Genomic DNA, 23,109 nt, shown 5'->3' with positions numbered 1-23,109 from the left:
CAACATGTCACACAGGTGATGGAAGGCCTGACCACTGTCACTAATAGGCAATCTATGTGTACTAGCTACCAAACAACTACATAAGCAAGTTTTCCTAGAGATGGCACAAACTAAAACACTAATGAAGCAATACCATTTTGGCCTACTGTCATGGGGACCTAAGAAACATATTGTTTCAAATTACAAAAAATAAAGGAATGGTAACATCAGAATAAATCCTTTACACGAATTTCGATTAAATTTAATAAACAAAAATGTTTACTTCTGTCAAAAATCATCAGTTAGATGTTATCTAATAAAGGTTTAGATATTCATAATCAGAAAAATGAATTTAATCAATTTACATTACATGTAACAAATACATTTGATCTTAAATCATCTAAAGATAAAAAAAACACCAACTGTAAGATGCTATACAATAAAGGATTATACCTTTGGTGTCTGCGCTGCCAGCAGCAGCAGCAGCAACATCATCAACTGCGGCTGAGGGTTTGGGGTCACCGGTGTCTATATCTTGCATTTGCAAAGCTTTGAGAACACGCTCACGGTCTACAGGACAAGACATGACGAAAGCAAGTCAGACATCGCATACAAAGATGAGACGGGGAGGGAGGAGAACCAAGCTGGGATCATTACTTGTTCAAATCTCAAAAAAACTTGGACGATACTCTCATATTACTTTGATTTCTTCATTTGCATTGACACTTGATTGGGGGTTTCACAAGTTCATTATCTTTATGAAATTCGAATGGAGTTTTCACGTTTTTGATTCTGAAAACATGAGCAACTATCCACATTATCAGAGTTCGATGACAAGCAATCAGCAAAGTCACAAAGCCTGACCACTGAATCAAATTCGGTCTCCTCTTACACCAAGCATTAGACCTTTTCTAACCTGGGACCCCCTGACAATTAACCTAGGGTCCAATTCACGAAGCTCTCTTAGTGCTAAGATCGTCCTAAAGGTGTCGTAGCAAAAGAAATCTCAGCAAAGTCTCTTCTCAAAGCTGTCTTAGCGCTAAGTCATCTTTAAGTTTGGAACAAAAGCTAACACAGGGTCGAACCTGTCTTAGAAGCTTAGTGAGAAAATGACTTGGCAGTCTTGTGTTTAATTCCCAGGTGCCCAACCAAGTGGTTTCCACTGGCATTTTCAGTGAGTGAGTGAGTGAGTTGTGTTTTACGCCGCTTTTAACAGTATTACAGTTATATCACGGTATGTCAGCTTAATGTGGGAGGAAAGCCCGAAGTGATGCAGGTCTCAGACGTTTATCACTTCGGTGAAACCCACGAGCACGGGTATGGTGCTGACAAACCTAGAAACATAATCGGGGCGAACCGGGATTCGAACCCACAATCATAGGTTTCTGGTGTGTCCACAGGGGGGAAACTCTGCACAGCCAATCGCGGCGCCTTAGACCACTGGGCCACCCATGCCCCCCCTCTGGCATTTTCATGACACCAACAGATAATTTCAGACTAGGAATTCCCCGAACAATCAAAGACGGTATTTGGAAACCTTGAGCTTATTTTACCTCCGTCGCAAAGATGTGGCTGTCGTCTTAGTTAAGATTAGTGTCATAAGTAAGATAACGTTAAGATGGGTTTAAGACAGCTTCAAGATTAGCTTGTATGGCAGTCGTAATTTTAGTCACATATCGCTAAGATTTGTCATAGGTAAGACAGCTTCGTGAATATGGTGCCTGGTGTTTGGCATGATAAGTTGGCACCTAATCAGCTGGCCACTATATAAAGGGTTGAACAAGATATCGGACCGAGGACCTAGTACCCCAAGATCTGGTTCTCCCTCCTCCAACGTCAACACAAAGCAATGGCGGTCTACATGGATAAACATTCAGTGTCACCACATCTAAAGACTACTGGCGTGATCAGGAGTTAGTTCATAATTAACCAATGACTTTGTGTTACTTCTAAATAATATGCATAGAAACTAAGGACAGTGTCAGTAGTGATGAAAAAAGACAACACTCTTTCTTGATTGGTTTCAGATTCACCTGCCAAAAAAGAATTGAAAGTAGGGGGGAAATCAAATCCAAAATGCCAATTTATGTTATTCCGCAAACTGAGACTTGTGTAATACATCAGTAGAACTGCATGTTGGATGACCAGCTTAACAAACATTGCACATGTGGCAACATATTCATAAACATTTTTTAATAAAAAATATATGTAAATGTGTTGGTTTTTTCCTCCTTTTCTTTCTTGTACCATTAGAACAAGATGTACCCCAACAAATTTGTAAACCAAGAAGTAAAAAAAGTCTGCCAAAGTATGCAATAAGGAACTAATAGTTGTGATTAAATTGTCACTTTCAAACTATAATTGTAAATAATAGACATCAGAAAAAGGTGAAGAATAAAACACTTTTTCAGTTTAGTCGGACCTACACGTGAGATTGGTTATTTGACATGGAAGCAATCAATGAAAAGTTGAAAACGAAGAAGAATAAGTAAATAATGATAGTTACTTCACACACAGAAAACATGAATTACAAGGTGTTTGCATCCATGTTGTTCTAACCAATACATTTCTCTGCTCCCATCGACTAGGAATATAAAGAATTTATACACCAGATCAAAAGGTACCAACCCTGTGAATGTCTTCAGATCAATTTGAACCCTTACAGACCATGTGACCAATCTTACTCGGGTACTAAACCCATAGTGCAAGAAATTGGAGGTTTATTGGGGTTTTTAGGGGTCGATCACTATTTTGTAAGTTGGAAACACAATTGTTGTTTGGTTTGATGCCTCAATCCACACCAAATATGGTGTGCCTAGAACCGTCTCTGAGCTAAGTCAGCCTACAGTCTGTTGGTCAGGGAAACTAACAGTACAGGGGAGATAACAGCATTGAACTGAGCAAAGTCAGCTAAATGAAGACTGGCAAGTCAATTATTACAATAATCAGCAGTTTTTGTTTATCATAGTGCATCACATCTCCATAATGACACACCCTGGACCCATTTGCCGCCACAGTTGTTTGTTTGTTTGTTTGTTGTTTAACGCCGCACTCAGCAATATTCCAGCCATATGACGGCGGACTGTAAATAATCGAGTCTGGACCAGACAATACAGTGGTTGACATCATGAGCATCGATCCACGAAATTGGGATACGTTGACATGCATCAACCAAGTCAGCGAGCCTGACCATCCAATCCTGTTAGTCGCCTCTTACAACAAGCACAGTCACCTTTTACAGCAAGCATGGGTTGCTGAACACCTATTCTACCCCGGATCTTCACAGGCCACAGTTTTGAGTCCGGTTGGAGGGACAAGAAGCTACAGTTAGCCATCCAATCAAATAACACTGTTCTTTCCTGATTGAAACAAACAACAACATAACAGTACTCGTCTAGTTGAGCACCATCTCGAACACAACTGGGTATGACTTCTCTCATCTTTCTTATTTCTCCTTAAAACAAATTTTCAGCAAGATCTTCTGCAACAGCTGCCCAATTTGATCAAATATACAGGGATGTTTTCCTTTTCAGCTGAAACTTCTTTTCAGTAAAGCATGGTCCATAATTTGGGGGTATTTATAGGGGGTGTTTGTGGTCACTAATATTTGTGGCAATTTGCAGATCTACGGAAGATTCTCACACTTGAATATATCGATGCCCACTATGAAGAGTGACTTTGAAATTCGATCTATTCCTACTTGCATTCAGAACAAGCATTTTGATTGGTTGTTGAATTGAAGGACATGAGCAGGAGAAATTCTGCACTACAATAGTGGTACAAGAGGTGAGGTGTGGTGAAATGGGGTTTAACGTCGCATCCAAGAGTATTGCACTTATATAGCGATGTGTATGTATGTGTGTGTGTTTGTGTGGCTGCTTGTACTAGTCCGGACTGATGTTGATTTATAGTGCTAGCTCACTGAGATACCATGCCGCAGTTTAACATGAATACCCGACTCAGACACAGTATACTGACTCCGAGCCGACCAGTCCTTGTTTCAACCCCTTAATGCCGAGTGCCAGACAGGGTAATAACAAGTACCATCTTTTAACGTCTTTTGGTATGACGCGGCCGGCGATCAAACCCCGGACCTTCCGCTCTCCGAGCGGACGCTCTACCACTAGACCACGCAGGCGGTCAGTGGTACAAACGATGGAGCTGGTGACATCATCTTCCTTAATGAAGCTGAAGCAGAGAATCAGTCCAGGGGCTTGTCACAATAGAATTGAGATAGAATACACTGGATAATCCAGGACAGGCCCTGTGATATATCTGCTGCCAAGAAATACCATGCCCTCGCTAACATTATACTGAACAAAAAAAAGGTAGGGATCATGAATATTTGGGGGGGGATACTTTTTTCAGTGAAGACAATTTCATAAAAATATCACCCAAATATTCATGATCCCTTACTCTTTTTGCTCGGTATATAAAGTTGACATTGCATCATTAATTCCATTGTATACAAAGCTGAATCAGGGGAATCACTGGTTAATAGTGTGAGCTTCCATGTATGACTTGACACAAGGTTGATCAACGTTGCTGTCATATTACATGCAGGGCAGTATCATGTGAATTGACATCTTCCCGAGGCAAGTGAGTTAGATGACTATAAAAGTCCAGTTTCCACCCTTGCCGAACTAGGCTGGTATTATGGAGTTACATTTTGGCTGGACTAACGAGTCCATGCATCCAATCAAAATCGCACACCGAAATCGAAATCCGGTTCGTAAAGTGTCATGCAGATTTCGGTCGACTGCAGAATTTGCAAAGCATGTGCACCGCTAACTCGTTGTCAACAGATATTTTCTAAATCTTTTCATGTTTTAATCAAGGTGCTCACGTGATTTGATGCACTTCGCGTTGTAAGACTCGTTTTATCACAATATAGATCTTGATTATCGATCAGACCGTCTTGACTGGGCGCCACCGTTTTGTTTGAAGCAAATGCAAGTGATACGAGAGGTTGAATCTGATTGGTCAATAGTAGAGGCATAGAAAGGACATAACTCGTAATAGCCACTGGTGGCGCTACGATCGAGCCCAGGAATTCCAGCCTAGTTCGGCAAGGGTGGAAACTGTACTTTTAAAGTCAGTTAACTCTCTTGCCTCGGGAAGATGGTGAATTGACTGTTCTATGATGTATACTGGACATATTGATGACTTTCAGAGGATATATCTCGTACACGTTCATATGTCATCCTGATGCATATGACATTATTACACATCAGGATGATGGTATAACTGTGACATATCTCCCCAAGAGGAGGAAATAAGAGGACGTACTAATAGACCATCCAGGTGGCTATGCCACTCATGCACACATCAACATGTCAGGTCCCTTGATAAGATAAACATGCTGTTTGACAAGACGAGGTATATATCCTCCATATATCACACCAGAGGAGAAAATACAAGAGGATGTAGTAATACGTCATCCAGGTAAGATACAAGATCCTGCCAATCTGTGACTGGCACACTCTTTCCAACTATTTCCAAAAAACTTGTTTGAAGATTTTCTTGAGTTAAACATGGAACACAATCATTGCAGAGTTAGAACTAAATAAATACAGATTCCTGCAGGCTAGTTTGCCAATTTCCTCATTGTTTTACAATTATAAGGGTATTTTACCTTGACTCGGACTAGTAAATCTGTTTAGTTCTAACCTAGGTACAAAATAAGTGTCTGTCTGTTATCCTGGGACCAGTAATGCAAAGCCTGGGTCGTGTTACTTCAAGTCTTTTATCCAGTCTCAGAATTCATCTCATACCCATTATGGTCACTTTCATGACCTTCGTCAATACAATCCCAATTGGTTGATTGCATAAATCCCTGCATCGCCATGGAGATGATATGCCTTCAAGAAACAGTAATCTGGGTAGAAACTAATATTTATCTTCACTGGTCCTCAAAACTGGTCTGCTACAGCGTTCCCATCTACCCCATGGCAAAGGTGAACCATTACGATAACGTCACTCTTGTTGTTGCAGTCGATTCTGAGCCAGCAATACAACGGCCATTCTTAACATGCTCTTAAAACAAGTAAAACTGACGCAACCAAAACTTTTTATGCAAAATTAAAATAAAATGATATATCAACCATAAGATCCTTTGATTCTGGAATTGGTATTCTCACTCCTACTCCATTACAGAAATACCATTAGTCTTCACTGAATTTTTTAACCTCTAGTGAACTTAATTAAAATTTCAACCACTGTAACGGCTATCACTGACCACTCACTATGCTTGCATGATGCAATACAGATATGGATTACACCAATCATAACTGTCCAATTCAGGGTATTATCATGCTAGGTCTTCTCTAAAATGCATAGGGTATGTTGATCAAGGGAGGTAAGTACTATGGTGACCAAGGGGGGTAATTCATACACATGCCTCTTTCTACACATGCTCTATGGCAGGTATATACACTGTATGTTAGTTGGAACAACATGGTAACAAACCCACCTTTTGTATTGGAGGATGAACGTACAGAGGACGCTGTATGAAACGAAGATAGGCCTGAGTGAGTGAGTGAGTGAAAGAGAGAGTGAGTGATTGAATGAGCATGAAAGAACTCCACCACAGTAGTGTTAGCGCTCTTAAAGCAATAAAGATGACTGTGTGATGAAGCAAATCTTATTCCACAGCCCAATCTCATGTACTGTTTTCCTATAGACTTTTTGAACAAATCTTAAAATCGAAATATTTTAGAAGTAAAATGGATACAATTAACTTAAATATCGTCATTGTAAACCGATACTCATAATATTTGATAATGCTTTACCAATTTCATGTTCATAAATATTGTAAAAATAGATAAATTTACCTGGATGTAGAATTAAGAATAGAATACATTTTGAGAAACACGGGGCTTAACTTTCAGGGAATCATAAGAAAATAGACCAGTACAGAAGAAGATAGCATGTACCAAAGCATTTAAAGGGCCAATGTAGTTTGTACTAATCTGGATCTATGACCTACTGGTCAAGGCAATCAGCAGCAGCCCTGCATTTCAACATGATTGTTGCATAATGCCACACTCAGCAATATTTCGGCTGTAACATGTAAATAATCGAATCTGGACCAGACAATCCAGTGCTTGATATTGTGAACAATGATCCACATCATCAGGGTACATTGACACACAATCAACCAAGACACCAAGTCTGACCACCCGATCCACTTTATGGTTGTTGGGACCTGTTTGGACCCGGGCTCCCCTTGTAGGTGTCAGTGTGATCCAGTCAAGGTGTTAGTATACGTGGAGTGAGGGAGGACCTGTTACCTATGACAGACTGAGGCCGAAGTTTCCTGCCATATAAACTTTTCCTCTTGCTTGTTAACTTCGGAGATCCCTGAAAATATATACAACGTTCATAATAACATACAGTCATATTGTTCTGAGATACTCTTTGTATCTGCATAACATCAACTTTGGACTATTCGCTTTTCACGAGAGGTACAGAGAATGCTGAAAATAACTGAAAAAGTCAATTTCTTGTAACTTCTAAAAAAAGTAGTTTGTAGATATATATTCTATTTCAGGATGAGGGTGGGTAGTAATACTGTGCTGACCTCTCGAGGGCCTCTTTCCTGAGTTGGGTTAAATGGTGTAGTCGCATGTTATGGGTGATAGCTTATTATGGGAGGACTTAAAGTACACAGTGACACAGATTGTTTGTGCACATGTGTCTCTTTGGGAAACTTTGCAAGCTTGGGGTATAGTCATTACAGACCAAGGATCATGAGCGGAAAGGCCATGGGATGTGAACCCATGACTAGCAGATTCTGACAGCTAAGGGAAGCAACTCTGTAAAGTTCTGAGTCTTTGCAAACCCTAAAGGATATCATTAGATCACATGACCTAATTCATTCCAAAGTGATTTATAATCAAATTAATTAGCATGCCTTATTTTAAAATATTTAACAAGATTTTGAATTGATAGATATATGTTCTGGCAATGGACAATGCAGATGACCAATTGAGCTAAAATTGTGAAATTGTGTTTCTCTGTATATTTACATGGTATTCATTGAACATTTTTTCATTGAGAATTAATATAAAAGAAAAAAGTGATTTGGATATTTTCTATAGGCAGCTGGTTCGGGTCTGAAACTTCCCATGGTATCTTTGTTTGTTTGTTTGTTTGTTGTTTAACACCATCAACAACAATCCAGCTATATGATGCCAGTCTGTAAGTGTTCGACTCTGAACCAAGCAATCCAGTGACTGACTTCCCAAGCATTATGTACGCCATTGGGATATCATCACATGCATTATCCAAGTCAGCAGCCTGACCCCCCGATCCCATTAGTTGTCTTACCCCGGTACAAGCTAACGACCAATTCAAACTCAAATTCAAGATTGGATTGCATGGTATTGTGTTTTGGGCAAGCACTACATTCCTACATGCTAAATGTTCCTGCCTGAAGTACAAATTCGCCATAGAAAATGTGTTTTCAGAGTGTTTCGATACACAAGGCATAACAATGCATTGTTTGAGGACGGGCCACGACATTGGAATCAAATCATGTTCTTGCGAATCTCTAACCTTTGTAATGAAATGATAGATAACACTGTCACACACCCCCTGTCCCACTGCCTGGGGTAGATAAACCTGAAGCTGTGACTCTTGTCTTGTCACCTGTTATCTATTGCCATGTTCACAGCTGCAGCAGTTCGTGTATGTCGCATCACTTAAACATTTGTTGTAAAAAGCCACACTGAGCAATGTTCCAGCTAAAAGATGGCGGTCAGAAAATAATCAATTCTGGACGAGACAATCCAGTGATTAACCTCATGGGCACTGACATACGCAACTGGGATAAGATGACATGCATCAACCAAGTCAGCAAGCCTGACCATGCAATCCCCTTATTCGCCTTACGACAAGCATGGAGAGCCGGGTCACGATGACACATGCTCAGCCCGGTCACGCAAGGCAACCATCAGACCCCATTCATCAACTAGTTCAACAAGCATGAGGCAGTGGGGTCTGTACTGCCAACAAAACCCCACAGCACCATCCTGGACTACACTTAACCGAATCAGCATGAAACGAACACTTTCACGCTGGCATTCCCTAAAAAACAAACATGAACAAAAACTCATAAAATATGTTCAAACTGATGTGAAATATCCTACATCACAGTCTGAAACACTTAATGTTGAAATAAATCACAAACCTGACTGTGACAATAATACAATGGGAGACACTGGTGGCCCAACTCAAGCAAAAACGACCAACACTGCCACAGAGGACATCAAACAAATATAATGCACAGTACAACACAATTACTGCTATCGTGGCTAATCATCTAACTAAGCTTATACTTTATACCGGCTTGTATGCACCACCTGATAACGCAGACCCAGAGGGCGATACATACCTGATAAGGCCTAACGCACAATCAGGATATAGCTCAATACAAGGATATATCTATCAATATACCAGCAAGGTTATATATATCTACAGCTAATGTACATGTCCAGTATAGCGATGCATGAGTAAGAAAGAATATGGTATAAGGCACTATACTCACATGTATCTGAATGGAATATGAGCAATGGAAGAAACAGAACACGTAGTACGAACGACACGACACGTGGGACAAGAATATTCACGAGGAAGTCACCTCCCTGTTTCCGAGCCGAGCTCCCTATGAGCATTGTAAAGTTGAAAACAGTTTATTTTAGTTTTTAACTGATAAAGATAGGCTTCCACTTCCTGCTTTAGATAAACTGCAATGTCGCTGATTGTGTGTTCAACCTACCATATGATATGGCCGAACAGTGTTTATTCAACGTGTCTCTCCATTCATAGGGAAACAAAATGTGGTAAAAAATGATTGTGAAGGGGCTTGTCAGTATTTGTCTATTTTCTTATTAGATTTTACAATATCTACATGAAGGCACACATCGCTAGGCCATAGAAATATTGTCATGTCAGAAATTTTATTTTTAAATGTGAAGAAAGCCAGTTGTTTTCACATCTCTTAGGGCATATTCGTGAGCCCTTCATGCTTCTTAAACACGTCTAGTTGGTTCAGAAATTTGATACTGGCTGTCATAAATATAGGTGTGGTCCAGCGAGTGTATGCCTTTGTCAGTCTGACATGAATAGTTCAGAGCATCCATCGCCTGTGAGGAACACACAATAGATGCGAGTCTGACGTAACAATTCAGTGGATCACCTGTGGGGAACACACAATGGTCACCTGTTTATTGTTAATTAAGTATTTTGGTAAGAAGGTGAAATAAAAATAACGACCAACAATAGCTTGCTTGGTACCTACTCTAACCTGGAACCGCCCCATGGGAATTAGTGAGTGAGTATATAGGATATTATGCCACTTTTATCAATATTCCATCACAGCTGGATGGGACACTAAAGAAAATGGCTCTCCACACTGTACCAAGGGAAATGAATCCAGATTTTGGTATGATGAGCTAACGGTAATAACTACAGTGTTTCGAAGTACCAATGAAAGTCAACGGGACTCTGTCATCATAGTGATAAAACCTTAACATTTAGGTGGTCCCCAGATTCAAATACTAGTCTGCGACTTTAGCCACTAGTCGGAAGCCCGGGTCTAGTAAACTTCTGATTAGGCTAGTAAGCCTAGCTAATAGTACCCATATGACTTAAAATGTTCAAAGAATGATGCTTAGAGCCATGTTCGGGCTAGTAGACTCATGAGGTCCTGACTGATGTTATAGGATCAAGTCTCAAGACCTCCCTTAATTTGAACACAGATCCTAGGCTACTCCAAGCGAAATAAGGCCAAACTTCTTTTCAACTTGCTTTACAGATAAATATTGTTGAAATAAAATTCTGAATTTGCTCTTTTTATATTTTACGGAAAAGCAGATTGAAAGCATATTGCACCCAAAACATATGTTCCCACTATTAATAACTCACTAACTATTAATAACTTTGCATCGATGTTTCAAACAAACATGTCATTTCATGTAGAAATGTAAGAAGGTCTCTTGTTGATACCAGCCTATTTGTAGTAGGTGAGAAAACTAACAATCTGAACTGTTCTTTTCTGTCTTTTTTCATCTACCAACAGGTTTTGCTGTAAAAAATCAAAACTAGTGAAAACAAAGTGTGGTGTAAAGAGGGCGTTGTCCTGTGAATATTCTCGTCCCTGCATACATGGCTACTTACGTGGAGGTAGTTTGTTCCTGCGTACAAACAGGGCTGAAACAACATGCCGGGACAAACATCAGCAACATGAGGTGGTGAGACAGACAAGCCACAGTGAAGGATTAAACCATTGTCAGAATTAAAAAAGCATTTAATACCGCAGTGAATATACTCAAGAATGATCTCTGATTCATTTTAACAGGTACTGAGAGCTACCTACCCCTGGAAGATCAAGGGAACAGTGATGAGATATCCAGGGCAGATCCAGCATTCTTAAAAGGGAGGGGTCCAAAATATAAAAATGCTCTCTCAATCAGTTTTACTGCCTACAACATACTACATTTGGTTTTCAAAGGTGGCTGGACCGACCATCTGTAACCGCTTATGGATATAATGATAAACTGTACATCAGGCATAAGACATTTCAGAATGATTTCCACAGGAGCACAATCAAATTGATTACGAAGCTTTCTCATTTTTCTGTCATTCTGATTGGCTGCTTTTTTCATATCTACAGCTATGATTATTCCAAATTTGAAAAGTGTTCCTCATTATTGCAACACTGTATCAAGAGCACAAGCCAAGTCAAACGCAGAAACAATATAAATATTATTTATTTTTAAGTGGTTAACAATCATAAGCCTAGAGTAATGCCCCCTGTCTGAATCTTGATCATGCATTAATATGTACATAATTTTCATCCTAAAACAAATGAGAGATCATCCTTGCATGAATAATGTAAGAAATATGTTTATATAAAGTTAGATTAATTAAACACATTTGATGACTGTGGTATGCATAAATATCTTTGAAAATCATTTAGGCTATATAACATTTACATCTCAAAGAGAAAGACACATTCATAGTTTTCATGCTTAAGACTAGAAGCTATCTAAATCCATGCTGTCCATGCTGTTTATACACTTTCCTTAAAGCTAGAATACTATGTCTCACATGCAAAAAACTAATGTTTCTATCTGAAATTTACAACCAAAGCCAAGAATCTTTCAATCAATCAAATCCAAAAACTAACGCTAAGCATGCTGAAACACCTCAAGATATCTTAAGATGGGGATAATTTTATTAATTAAATATAATAATTAAATTGAAGATGATGTTAAAGGAATAATAATAAAAGCTTGTACCAATTAAAATTTGTTTAATTTGCTGCATGGAAATATTGAAAAGAAAATACATGTACTGATCATGAATGCGATTATCACTGATGATCAAATAATAGTTTCGTTAATTACACCTAAATTACTGGAAGTGTGAAATCATGGTAAAAGTAGTTAATCGAGACCATAAGCTTAAGACTAGTCCAGCCAGGTGCTAATACCGTATTCGACGTAATAAGCGCCCAGGGCGCTCTCAAAATTAGAAATAGGGGGCTCTTATGAGAATATTATTTTGGTGAAAGTTGAAAGATAAAATTTTGTGCTTTATGCTGTCAGCCTGAAATGTTTATATACGACAGATATATTTTTCCAGGATTTAATTGCCCATAATTAAGGGTGCATATAACACACGAGTGCATATCATACGCGAATAAATAAGTCTTGTGTACATTGATCAATCGGAAGGGGTGCAAATTGGGATTGTTCACTAGCCAATATATTAGAAAATATTACCGTGGGCGCTTATTAGAGCGGGGCGCTTAATACGTCGAATACAGTACCCACAACCCAAACCAAAGGTGGACGTGCACAGACACAACAGGACAAAGCTGCAAGGCAACCTTCCACCAAGGATTATCTCCCTTTCAAACTCTTCTAAACGTGTTCTTCACAAAGGTGCTCAAAGCATTGAACTGATGTTTGTGGAACTGCTTGCAAAGAGTAGAAACTTTCATGTGAGTAAGCGACTTGTGTTAAAGAATGCCTTAACAGTATTTCAGTTATTTAACGTCATGTCAGCAGTATTTCTGTTATATGTCATGTCAGCAGTATTTCTGTTATATAACGTCATGTCAGCAGTATTTCTGTTATATATAACGTCCTGTCAGCAGTATTTCTGTTATATATAATGTCATGTCAGCAGTATTTCTGTTATATGTCATGTCAGCAGTATTTCTGTAATATAACGTCATGTCAGCAGTATTTCTGTTATATGTCATGTCAGCAGTATTTCTGTTATATAACGTCATGTCAGCAGTATTTCTGTTATATGTCATGTCAGCAGTATTTCTGTTATATAACGTCATGTCAGCAGTATTTCTGTTACATAAAACGTCCTGTCAGCAGTATTTGTTATATATAATGTCATGTCAGCAGTATTTCTGTTACATATAACGTCATGTCAGCAGTATTTCAGTTACATATAACATCATGTCAGCAGTATTTCTGTTACATATAATGTCATGTCAGCAGTATTTCTGTTATAAATAACGTCATGTCAGCAGTATTTATGTTATATATAATGTCATGTCAGCAGTATTTCTGTTATACGACATGTCAGCAGTATTTCTGTTATATATAATGTCATGTCAGCAGTATTTCTGTTACATATAACATCATGTCAGCAGTATTTCTGTTATATATAATGAATGCCATGTCAGCAGTATTTCTGTTATATATAATGTCATGTCAGCAGTATTTCTGTTACATATAACATCATGTCAGCAGTATTTCTGTTATATATAATGAATGCCATGTCAGCAGTATTTCTGTTATATATAACATCATGTCAGCAGTATTTCTGTTACATATAACATCATGTCAGCAGTATTTGTTATATATAACATCATGTCAGCAGTATTTCTGTTATATATAACGTCAAGTCAGCAGTATTTCTGTTATATATAATGTCATGTCAGCAGTATTTCTGTTACATATAACATCATGTCAGCAGTATTTCTGTTATATATAATGCCATGTCAGCAGTATTTCTGTTATACGTCATGTCAGCAGTATTTCTGTTATATATAACGTCATGTCAGCAGTATTTCTGTTATATGTCATGTCAGCAGTATTTCTGTAATATAACGTCATGTCAGCAGTATTTCTGTTATATGTCATGTCAGCAGTATTTCTGTTATATAACGTCATGTCAGCAGTATTTCTGTTATATAACGTCATGTCAGCAGTATTTCTGTTACATAAAACGTCCTGTCAGCAGTATTTGTTATATATAATGTCATGTCAGCAGTATTTCTGTTACATATAACGTCATGTCAGCAGTATTTCAGTTACATATAACATCATGTCAGCAGTATTTCTGTTATATATAATGTCATGTCAGCAGTATTTCTGTTATAAATAACGTCATGTCAGCAGTATTTATGTTATATATAATGTCATGTCAGCAGTATTTCTGTTATACGACATGTATGCAGTATTTCTGTTATATATAACGTCATGTCAGCAGTATTTCTGTTATATATAATGTCATGTCAGCAGTATTTCTGTTACATATAACATCATGTCAGCAGTATTTCTGTTATATATAATGAATGCCATGTCAGCAGTATTTCTGTTATATATAACATCATGTCAGCAGTATTTCTGTTACATATAACATCATGTCAGCAGTATTTGTTATATATAACATCATGTCAGCAGTATTTCTGTTATATATAACGTCAAGTCAGCAGTATTTCTGTTATATATGTCATGTCAGCAGTATTTCTGTTACATATAACATCATGTCAGCAGTATTTCTGTTATATATAATGCCATGTCAGCAGTATTTCTGTTATATATGTCATGTCAGCAGTATTTCTGTTACATATAACATCATGTCAGCAGTATTTGTTATATATAACATCATGTCAGCAGTATTTCTGTTATATATAACGTCAAGTCAGCAGTATTTATGTTATATATAATGTCAAGTCAGTAGTATTTCTGATATATATAATGTCATGTCAGCAGTATTCATGTTATATATAACATCATGTCAGCAGTATTTCTGTTACATAATGTAGTGTCAACAACACAAAACATTTCACTAATACACAATTCTTTCTATATAAGACTTTTAACATATTAATCAACCTTCTCATCGGGCAAAGAAGTCATGTACATGAACTATGACATTTCTAGGATCACAGGTCTCTGGGAAACAGAAGTCAAGAGCATGAACAATAACTTGCTCTAGGACACAGAGCTTTAATACGAAGAAGTCAATTACATGAACAATGACTAGCTCTTGAACCAAAGAGCTCTAGGACAAAGAAGTCAAGTGCATGAACAATGACTAGCTCTAGGACCACAGAGCTCTAGGACATAGAAGTCTAGTGCATGAACAATGACTAGCTCTAGGACCACAAAGCTCTAGGACATAGAAGTCAAGTACATGAAAAAGACTAGCTCTAGGACCACAGAGCTCTAGGACATAGAAGTCTAGTACATGAACAATGACTAGCTCTAGGACCACAGAGCTCTAGGACATAGAAGTCTAGTACATGAACAATAACTAGCTCTAGGACCACAGAGCTCTAGGACATAGAAGTCAAGTACATGAACAATAACTAGCTCTAGGACCACAGAGCTCTAGGACATAGAAGTCAAGTACATGAACAATAACTAGCTCTAGGACCACAGAGCTCTAGGACATAGAAGTCAAGTACATGAACAATAACTAGCTCTAGGACCACAGAGCTCTAGGACATAGAAGTCAAGTACATGAACAATGACTAGCTCTAGGACCACAGAGCTCTAGGATGAAGAAGTCAAGTACATGAACAATGACTAGCTCTAGGACATAGAAGTCTAGTGCATGAAGAATACAGGGTTACAGATCAGTTCATAGGACAATGACTGATTGTCTTCCAAATTGTCCTAAAAGATACGTCTCAAATAAAGATATAGGAGATTGTCCTGTCAAGTGCTAAAGATCATGAAAATGTCCTAATGTCATTTGTCCCCAGCAAAATCAGTGCTAATGTCCAAGGCATATTCAGGACTAGAGTATACCCTGGCAATATTCATGCTGGTAGGACATGAACCTTGAACAGGAATCTTGTCACAAAACTATATGAAGGAATGCTGGGACACAAATCATATTATATGTTATAGACTTCAAGAGTCCCCAAAAAATCAGATCTCACATGCAGTTCCTGAAAAGAGCACTAAAACACAAGAGTTCTAATTGTCAGTACAAACAAAAAACATTCACTATTCATTCTCAATTCAAACCATTCCAAAACCAAACCAATCTAAAACTACCCAATGCCACATTCCAGCAGTCCCACTTTTGTACTCACCCCGACGGTCGAAGTTCTTTTCTCGTCTTTATCGTTTTCAGTATCAGTCTTGTTAGCCGATTTGGAGGGTGATTCCTTGTAACTTCCACTGAGTTTCAGATTCAGGTGGTTTGTCTGCAAGGATCGACCAAAGAATATTATTGATTACTCAAACAAAGCAATTTCCTCTTAACTTTTAGATTACATTTAAATTCACCAAAACTGAAAATCATACAGAATATTTCACTTGAGCAAAAACATGTTACACTTTAGAGATTATGTTTCTAAATACTGTCTATACTAATTAGCATGTGGCTCATGGAGTTGTTTTCAGGGTGATATACATTTTTTAAATATTTTTATTGTTTAACGCTGAGTCAGCAATATTCCAGCTGTATGATAAAAGTCTGTAAACAATCAAGTCTCGACCAGACAAAACAGTCATCCAGCAACAATCCAGACATTGCCAGCATCAAGCCATGTCTTTGACAATGTGTGAACAATGACACACAATTAAGATAAATATTATGAGCAACAAGCCATGCTGTCGAAGACCACATCACCGAGCCTGATCATTTGGTCCATTTGGTCTCCTCCTACGGCAAACCTAGGATGCTAGTGACGTATTCTGATCCAGAGCCCCAATAGTGTACTCAATGTACACTTATATATATACTCAGGTTTGTGTGTTTGTATCTTCATGAACCCACCTGTGACACTGCACCAATGTTTTGGGAACACACGTATGCGTATTATATGCAAATTAATAAGTCTTGTGTACAATGATCAATCAGAAGGGGTGCAAATTGGGATTGTTCACTAGCCAATATATTAGCAAATATCACCGTGGGCGCTTATTACGTCAAATGCGGTAGTTAAAAACAAACATACAATAAATTACTTACCAATGTCTTGTGGCTTTTTGACAGATTTTCTATAACCTCTTCAATCACCTGGTCAGAAATGTGTGCCGCGACTGCGAGATTCAGCTCACTGAAAAAACAATTATCCACACCATCACAAAAAGTACAATTAACAAACAACAATAAAAAATACTAATATTAATAATCCTTAACCTATCATCTCAATATCGTATTACGACAAAACTAAACACAACTCTTATCAATTTCTATGAAATGCCCTTTTAACAAATATATTTTTCCAGAATCAAGAGAATCAATATACATGTGATTCCTTTTTGTCCCATCTCCTTGAAGGCTATAGGTAAAATCAAGATTACAAATAGCAGGATTACAAATATTTCCCTAACAATTTACATTCATGAATTAAAAAAAATAAATTTTGTTTTTTAAATTTTAATTATTCTAAAGACTTTTTTTGTCTTTATTAATACACAAAGCTGATTATGGAAAACGTAACTCATACACAAGAAACGTGAACAAATATATAATAACTAATTGATCTCTTGAAGCAAACTGGCAACTTATAACTTTGCATGGGCGATAATGACATGATTTTTCTAATTGTACCAGTAATGATGAAATCTAATTATTAAAACTTATGTCTGGCTTGTAACAAAATTAAATCATTCAACATTGTAAAGTATGATTTCAAGCCTGCAAACTTCGAAAGAAATTATCTAGATCTGTTTTGCTTGGAATGAATGAAACCTCTTTTAAGCTTCTTTTCCTTTTTTGGAGACAAAACAAATGAGTTCAATAGAGCCAATTCCTTGACACAAACTCTTTGAAAAATAAAACTAGATTCGAGTTATTAACCTGGACACGTTTGAATATGAGACAGATGAAGGCCATTCCCATGCTGCACAGCTAGAGTCATGGAGATGAAGGAGAGAGAGCCAGGGGAGGTAACTTAGTTGTTTTGGAGAGAGAGCCAAGGGAAGTAACTCAGTAACTCAATACATGCTCCACTGTAGCTTGTCACCACTGCTACACACAGTCCACATAGTATGAATATTGAACATATGTATTTGTGTTGTAAACCTGATGACCACACTTGTTTTGTGGCTGACCAATTTGCTTGGGTCAGCTTAAAATGAAACTGTGCAGCTCAATACTATTACATACCGTATTTGATGTAATAAGCGCCCAGGGCGCTATCAAAATTAGAAATAGGGGTCACTTATTAGAATAAAATTTGGTGAAAAAAAACAGAGTTGAAAGATCGTAAATTTCATGGTTTATGCTGACAGCCTGTAATGATACAAAAGAAACGACAGATATATTTTCCAGAATTGGTTGGTTGGTTGGTTTGTTGTTTAACGCCGCACTCAGCAACATTCCAGCTATATGACAGCGGTCTGTAAATAATCGAGTCTGGACCAGACAATCCAGTGATTAATATCATGAGCATCGATCCACACAATTGCGATCGATGACATGCATCAACCAAGTCAGCGAGTCTGACCACCCGATCCTGTTAGTCGCCTTTTACGACAAGCATCGTCACCTTTTATGGCAAGCATGAGTTGCTGAAGACCTATTCTACACCGGAATCTTCACGGGTCTTTTCGAGAATTGAATTGCCCATAATTAAGGATGCATATATAAACACACGTATTATATACACGTCTTGTGTACATTGATCAATCAGAAAGGGTGCTAATTGGGATTGTTCACTAGCCAATATATTAGCAAATATCGCCGTGGGCGCTTATTACGTCAAATACAGTATATTTGGAATGACATATAATTTACTTAAATGTTTGCAGTGGCCAAAACCTATATACACAATGCATTTGAGCAGTCAGGTTAAAAAACGATTTAAACTGTTTTTATTTATTTTTCTGAAGGTGGATTTTAGCTCTGGTAAAGAACAAGACCAGAAGGCATGATCAAAGCGCATGACATCATTATCCCAGTCAACAGTTCACAGCCTTCTCAACTCCATGAATATGCCTTGTTATAATACAGCACCTAGCCTTAGAAACGTTCAGAAACCTAACTCGAGGAACAGTGTCACCCATCCTGCTACTCTTCATCTCAAGTTTTGCTTTTTCTTATCAAAGCACAAAACCACCATTCACTAATCACTACTAAACTGGGCCCATACTGTCCAATCTGAGTATACCTATTGAACCAAATCAATCAATATTTCGACCAATGAGAATCAGAGAATACCAATCCTATCAAAATGGAGCTCAGTGATTCCAGAACAGCAGAACGGTAATGAATCTATGAACTAGGGCTGGGACGGGTAACTCGGGTACTCGGGTCGGGTGGGTACTGAGTAGGACCCGGGTACCCACAGGACGCTAAGTACAAGTCGCTAATGTTCGCATTTCTTTCTGACTGTGCATACATTGCTTCTGATTTTCATTTTTTAGTAAAGACAAAGCTTCAGTCAACTTCACTATATGCACGATCAGATCGTTTTATACTATAAATACTTTTTGCCAGTAAAAACCAATTTGAACATTATGTACCTAACTTGAGACCAAGATTCGGGTAGGGTCGGGTAATAGGGGGTCGGGTACCCGGGTAGTAAATTTAGACTTGTCCCAGCCTTACTATGAATCTTCAGATGAGTCATGGCTTGTATACACTTACTTCTCCATCACCAGTGAGTACATATGGCCAATATGGGTGAAGCGCTGTTGTTAGCTATTAAATCAAGTCTCAATCTTGAGATCCAGCAAGAGTTCCGGGCCGCATTCCACGAAGCGATCATAGCGCTAAGGTGAGGTGACTCACATATTTTAACATAGACTTACAACTGTCATATCGCTACGATCGCTTTGCGGAACGGGGGCCCAGATTACCTTGAATATTCAGCCATGTTTCTTACATGACATCTTGTGCAACATGGCCATATAGGGCGTTCAAATGTTGCAACAACTCTCAATCTCTTGCCAGTGAGAGTGACGACATGCGTCTGCAAGTGCTTAGAACTTTGATCACTGAGAATACTTGGTATAGTCAGCAATGTTTCTCGCTTCACAGCAGGAGCAACTTGGGCCATATAGGAACTCTAAAAGTCGTAGTACTGCATATAACACTTTGAATGAAGCCATTCAAGAAGAGGGACGCCTGTGCTTTGAACATTGATCACTAAGAATACTTGGTATATTCAGTAATGTCTCTCACTTCATATGAGCAGCTTGGGCCATAGCAATACACAGGGCCCCTAAACGTTGTCGACTACTTGTAACTAATGCATAAAGCCTTTCCAGAAATGGGATGCCAGCAAGGGCTTTGAACATTAATTACTCCGATTACTTACGTAACGTGTGCAACATGGGTCATGACCACTGGCTCCCACAATGCAGCAATGTCACGCAACAGTAAAGTTGTTCAGTCTCAATTCATTAGCTGACGAAAAACAGACATGCGTCTCCACGACACCACACAGAGGCCATGTGTATTCACACTGGTGGAGGAACATCATGTACCGGTATACAAGCCAGTGAAGTGTTGTCAGTGGTCATGGGTAAATGTACAAGATGTCGCAGTGAAAAAAGGTCATTTAGTAAAGGGACTTAACCAAGTTATTGTTACAAAGGGGATAAAAGCAATAAATCTGGCACACAGATAGAGGCACCCATACTGAATAGTTTTGGGATAGGAGCCACCTTGAAATATAGTTGTAACTTCCGGTAGCCACGAAAATCTAATATGGCCCCCAAATCATTTCCCTGGCAATGTAAAAAATAATAAAACTTTTAATCTTATGCACAACTACGACATGTTACATATCAAATTAAAGGTCTTTTCATACTCTGACTGATAATGTGATTATTGTTTACATTCAATGAACAAGCTGCTGCAGTGAAAGAGGTCATAGTGTTTTCAATGATCGATACCACAGTATGGAGGTGAAGATGATATCAACTGTCACATGAACAAAGAAAGCTGTCAGGAAATGTAAATAAAACAGCAGCTGTTGGTTTCTCATAACACAATCTCACCTTTGGATATTGCTGGAATAAAACCACTCAAAAATATAAGTGAGATAGATCAAATGCAAGGAGGTGACGTGAAATGGGGTTTAACAGTGCATTCAAGATAAATGCACTTATATAGCGACATACATATACATCTGCGTGTGTGTGTGCTTTTGCATATGCATGTGCATGTGCATGGCTGCTTGTACTAGTCCAGACTAATGGCAGTTTTATAGTGATTGGCCGCTGAGATACCATGCTGCAGTTTAAATAATAGATACCCAAATCAGACACAGTATCCCTGACTCCGAGTCGAACAGTCCTTGTTTTAGCCCCTCAATGCGAAAGCGCCAGGCAGGGTAATAACAAGTACCATCATTAAACATCTTTTGCTATGACGCGGCCGGGGATCAAACAGTTGCTATTTTCAAGGAGGCTAAGATTTAGGATTTTCAGTCAGTAGTCACTAATACTTTTAGCGAGATAAATCAACACAAATGGGTTTAGAAATACATGAATTGTGAACACATAAATGTTAATTCATTACTCTGCTTTTAAAGTACTCATGTTTCACAAAACAGTAAATGGTGCATCATAGCAAAATGTTGGGTTTTTTTCTTTCTGATCTCTGTTTTGAATTAGTGTTCTTACCAAACATCGGAATGACCTCCATCTCAAAGGTCAGTGAAGTGTGAATACCAAGTACCAAGAACAAGTCTTTTTTCAATTTTAACAATAAGAAGTGAAATCATATTTCATGTGAAGCTGTATTTCATCTTCGTCTTCCATAAAAAAACGTATTATTGATCTTCCACTTAGGATGAGCCATTTTACCCACGTCAGTCACCTGCAATGTTTGAAATACTTTTCTGAAGATAGTTTTCAGAAATGGTCATACAAACCAGTAAACACTTTCAATGAGTCTATCATTTGGACTACCATGACTTGGACTAGGGGTGTTAATTTGCAAGTACTTGTAAACACTGAAGCAGCCCTCCCTCTACAACCATTTCATCAAGCCATTTCACCAATAACCTCCCATGTGCACATCCAGTTTGAAAAACTTACTTCCAGACAGTGATCAAGACAACTTGACAGGATTCAACAACTATGTCTAAAGGTCTTTTAAGGAAGGGTAGCAACAGTAACTGGCAAAGAATCATACTTGATGACCTTGACCTTTGATAGCAATGCCAATGACATTTAATGTTGCAGGATTTCGATACATAAGATACTTTTGCATATATTTCATGTCTGTGGAGGCAAACTTTGTTTTAAAAAACAATAAAGTTGACCTTGACTTTCAATTATCTTGAAAAAAATCATTCCAAAGCATGGCCGCTTTTAAGAGAAGATATATACAATGGTTTATGGTAAAAGCTGTGATTGATTTGCGGAAAATGTAACTACATACCAGTAGGCAAGACCTTGTGACATTGACCTTTGACCTTCTAGACTTGGAAGAACTTCATGGAATGATATCCACTAATATCAATAACCTTAGCATAGAAATATCACAGACGGCAGTAAAGAGTCAAATAAAACCTTAAAGTCAGCAGCTTTCACTGGGTTGTACGTCATCACAGTCTTGCACTCTCAACTGTGCAGCACTGATGGACCATGAAAGTTTCCATGCCTGTAGCACTATCTAAAGTCTGACATTTTCAAAATAGGGACACACACACAGAAACATCCAGGACATGGTTCAGGTATCTGGTAACAGCAGGTTTTCTGGGAGTTAGTTCAGGATGGCTGTACGCTGCTTGGAACAATATTTCACAAATATCCCAACTAGGAACACCAAGCATGGGCCTCACACTCTCTGTTGATGTGAGCAATTGAAACAAGCTTTGCTGCCGATGTGACAAGTTAGTGCTTTAAACCCAAAACTACCCCACCCTCAGGAATACATGAAAGTGTG

General features: G+C 38.3%; 1 protein-coding gene across 9 annotated transcripts in view; it reads right to left on the bottom strand.

The window, feature by feature from the left end:
- Positions 1 to 23,109, bottom strand: part of LOC124136211 (F-actin-uncapping protein LRRC16A-like) — a 104,106-nt gene that overhangs the window by 16,306 nt on the left and 64,691 nt on the right. For 2 of the 9 annotated variants that reach the window (XM_048397482.1, XM_046502113.2), the window contains exons 25-30: positions 17,230 to 17,317; positions 16,346 to 16,459; positions 11,161 to 11,193; positions 7,272 to 7,341; positions 6,452 to 6,484; positions 433 to 549 (exon numbers count right to left, since the gene is read on the bottom strand). In XM_048397482.1, coding sequence (XP_048253439.1) covers positions 433 to 549; positions 6,452 to 6,484; positions 7,272 to 7,341; positions 11,161 to 11,193; positions 16,346 to 16,459; positions 17,230 to 17,317 — 455 coding nt within the window. The remainder of the gene's footprint in view (positions 1 to 432; positions 550 to 6,451; positions 6,485 to 7,271; positions 7,342 to 11,160; positions 11,194 to 16,345; positions 16,460 to 17,229; positions 17,318 to 23,109) is intronic. The other 7 variants (XM_048397486.1, XM_048397484.1, XM_048397483.1 and 4 more) reach the window with 7 other exon arrangements.

Source organism: Haliotis rufescens, unplaced genomic scaffold, assembly GCF_023055435.1.
Source record: "Haliotis rufescens isolate VD_foot unplaced genomic scaffold, xgHalRufe1.0.p SCAF_17, whole genome shotgun sequence".
NCBI lineage: Eukaryota > Metazoa > Mollusca > Gastropoda > Lepetellida > Haliotidae > Haliotis > Haliotis rufescens.
Note: the sequence above shows the minus strand (reverse complement) of the source record. Positions and strands in the feature narration are given on the sequence as shown.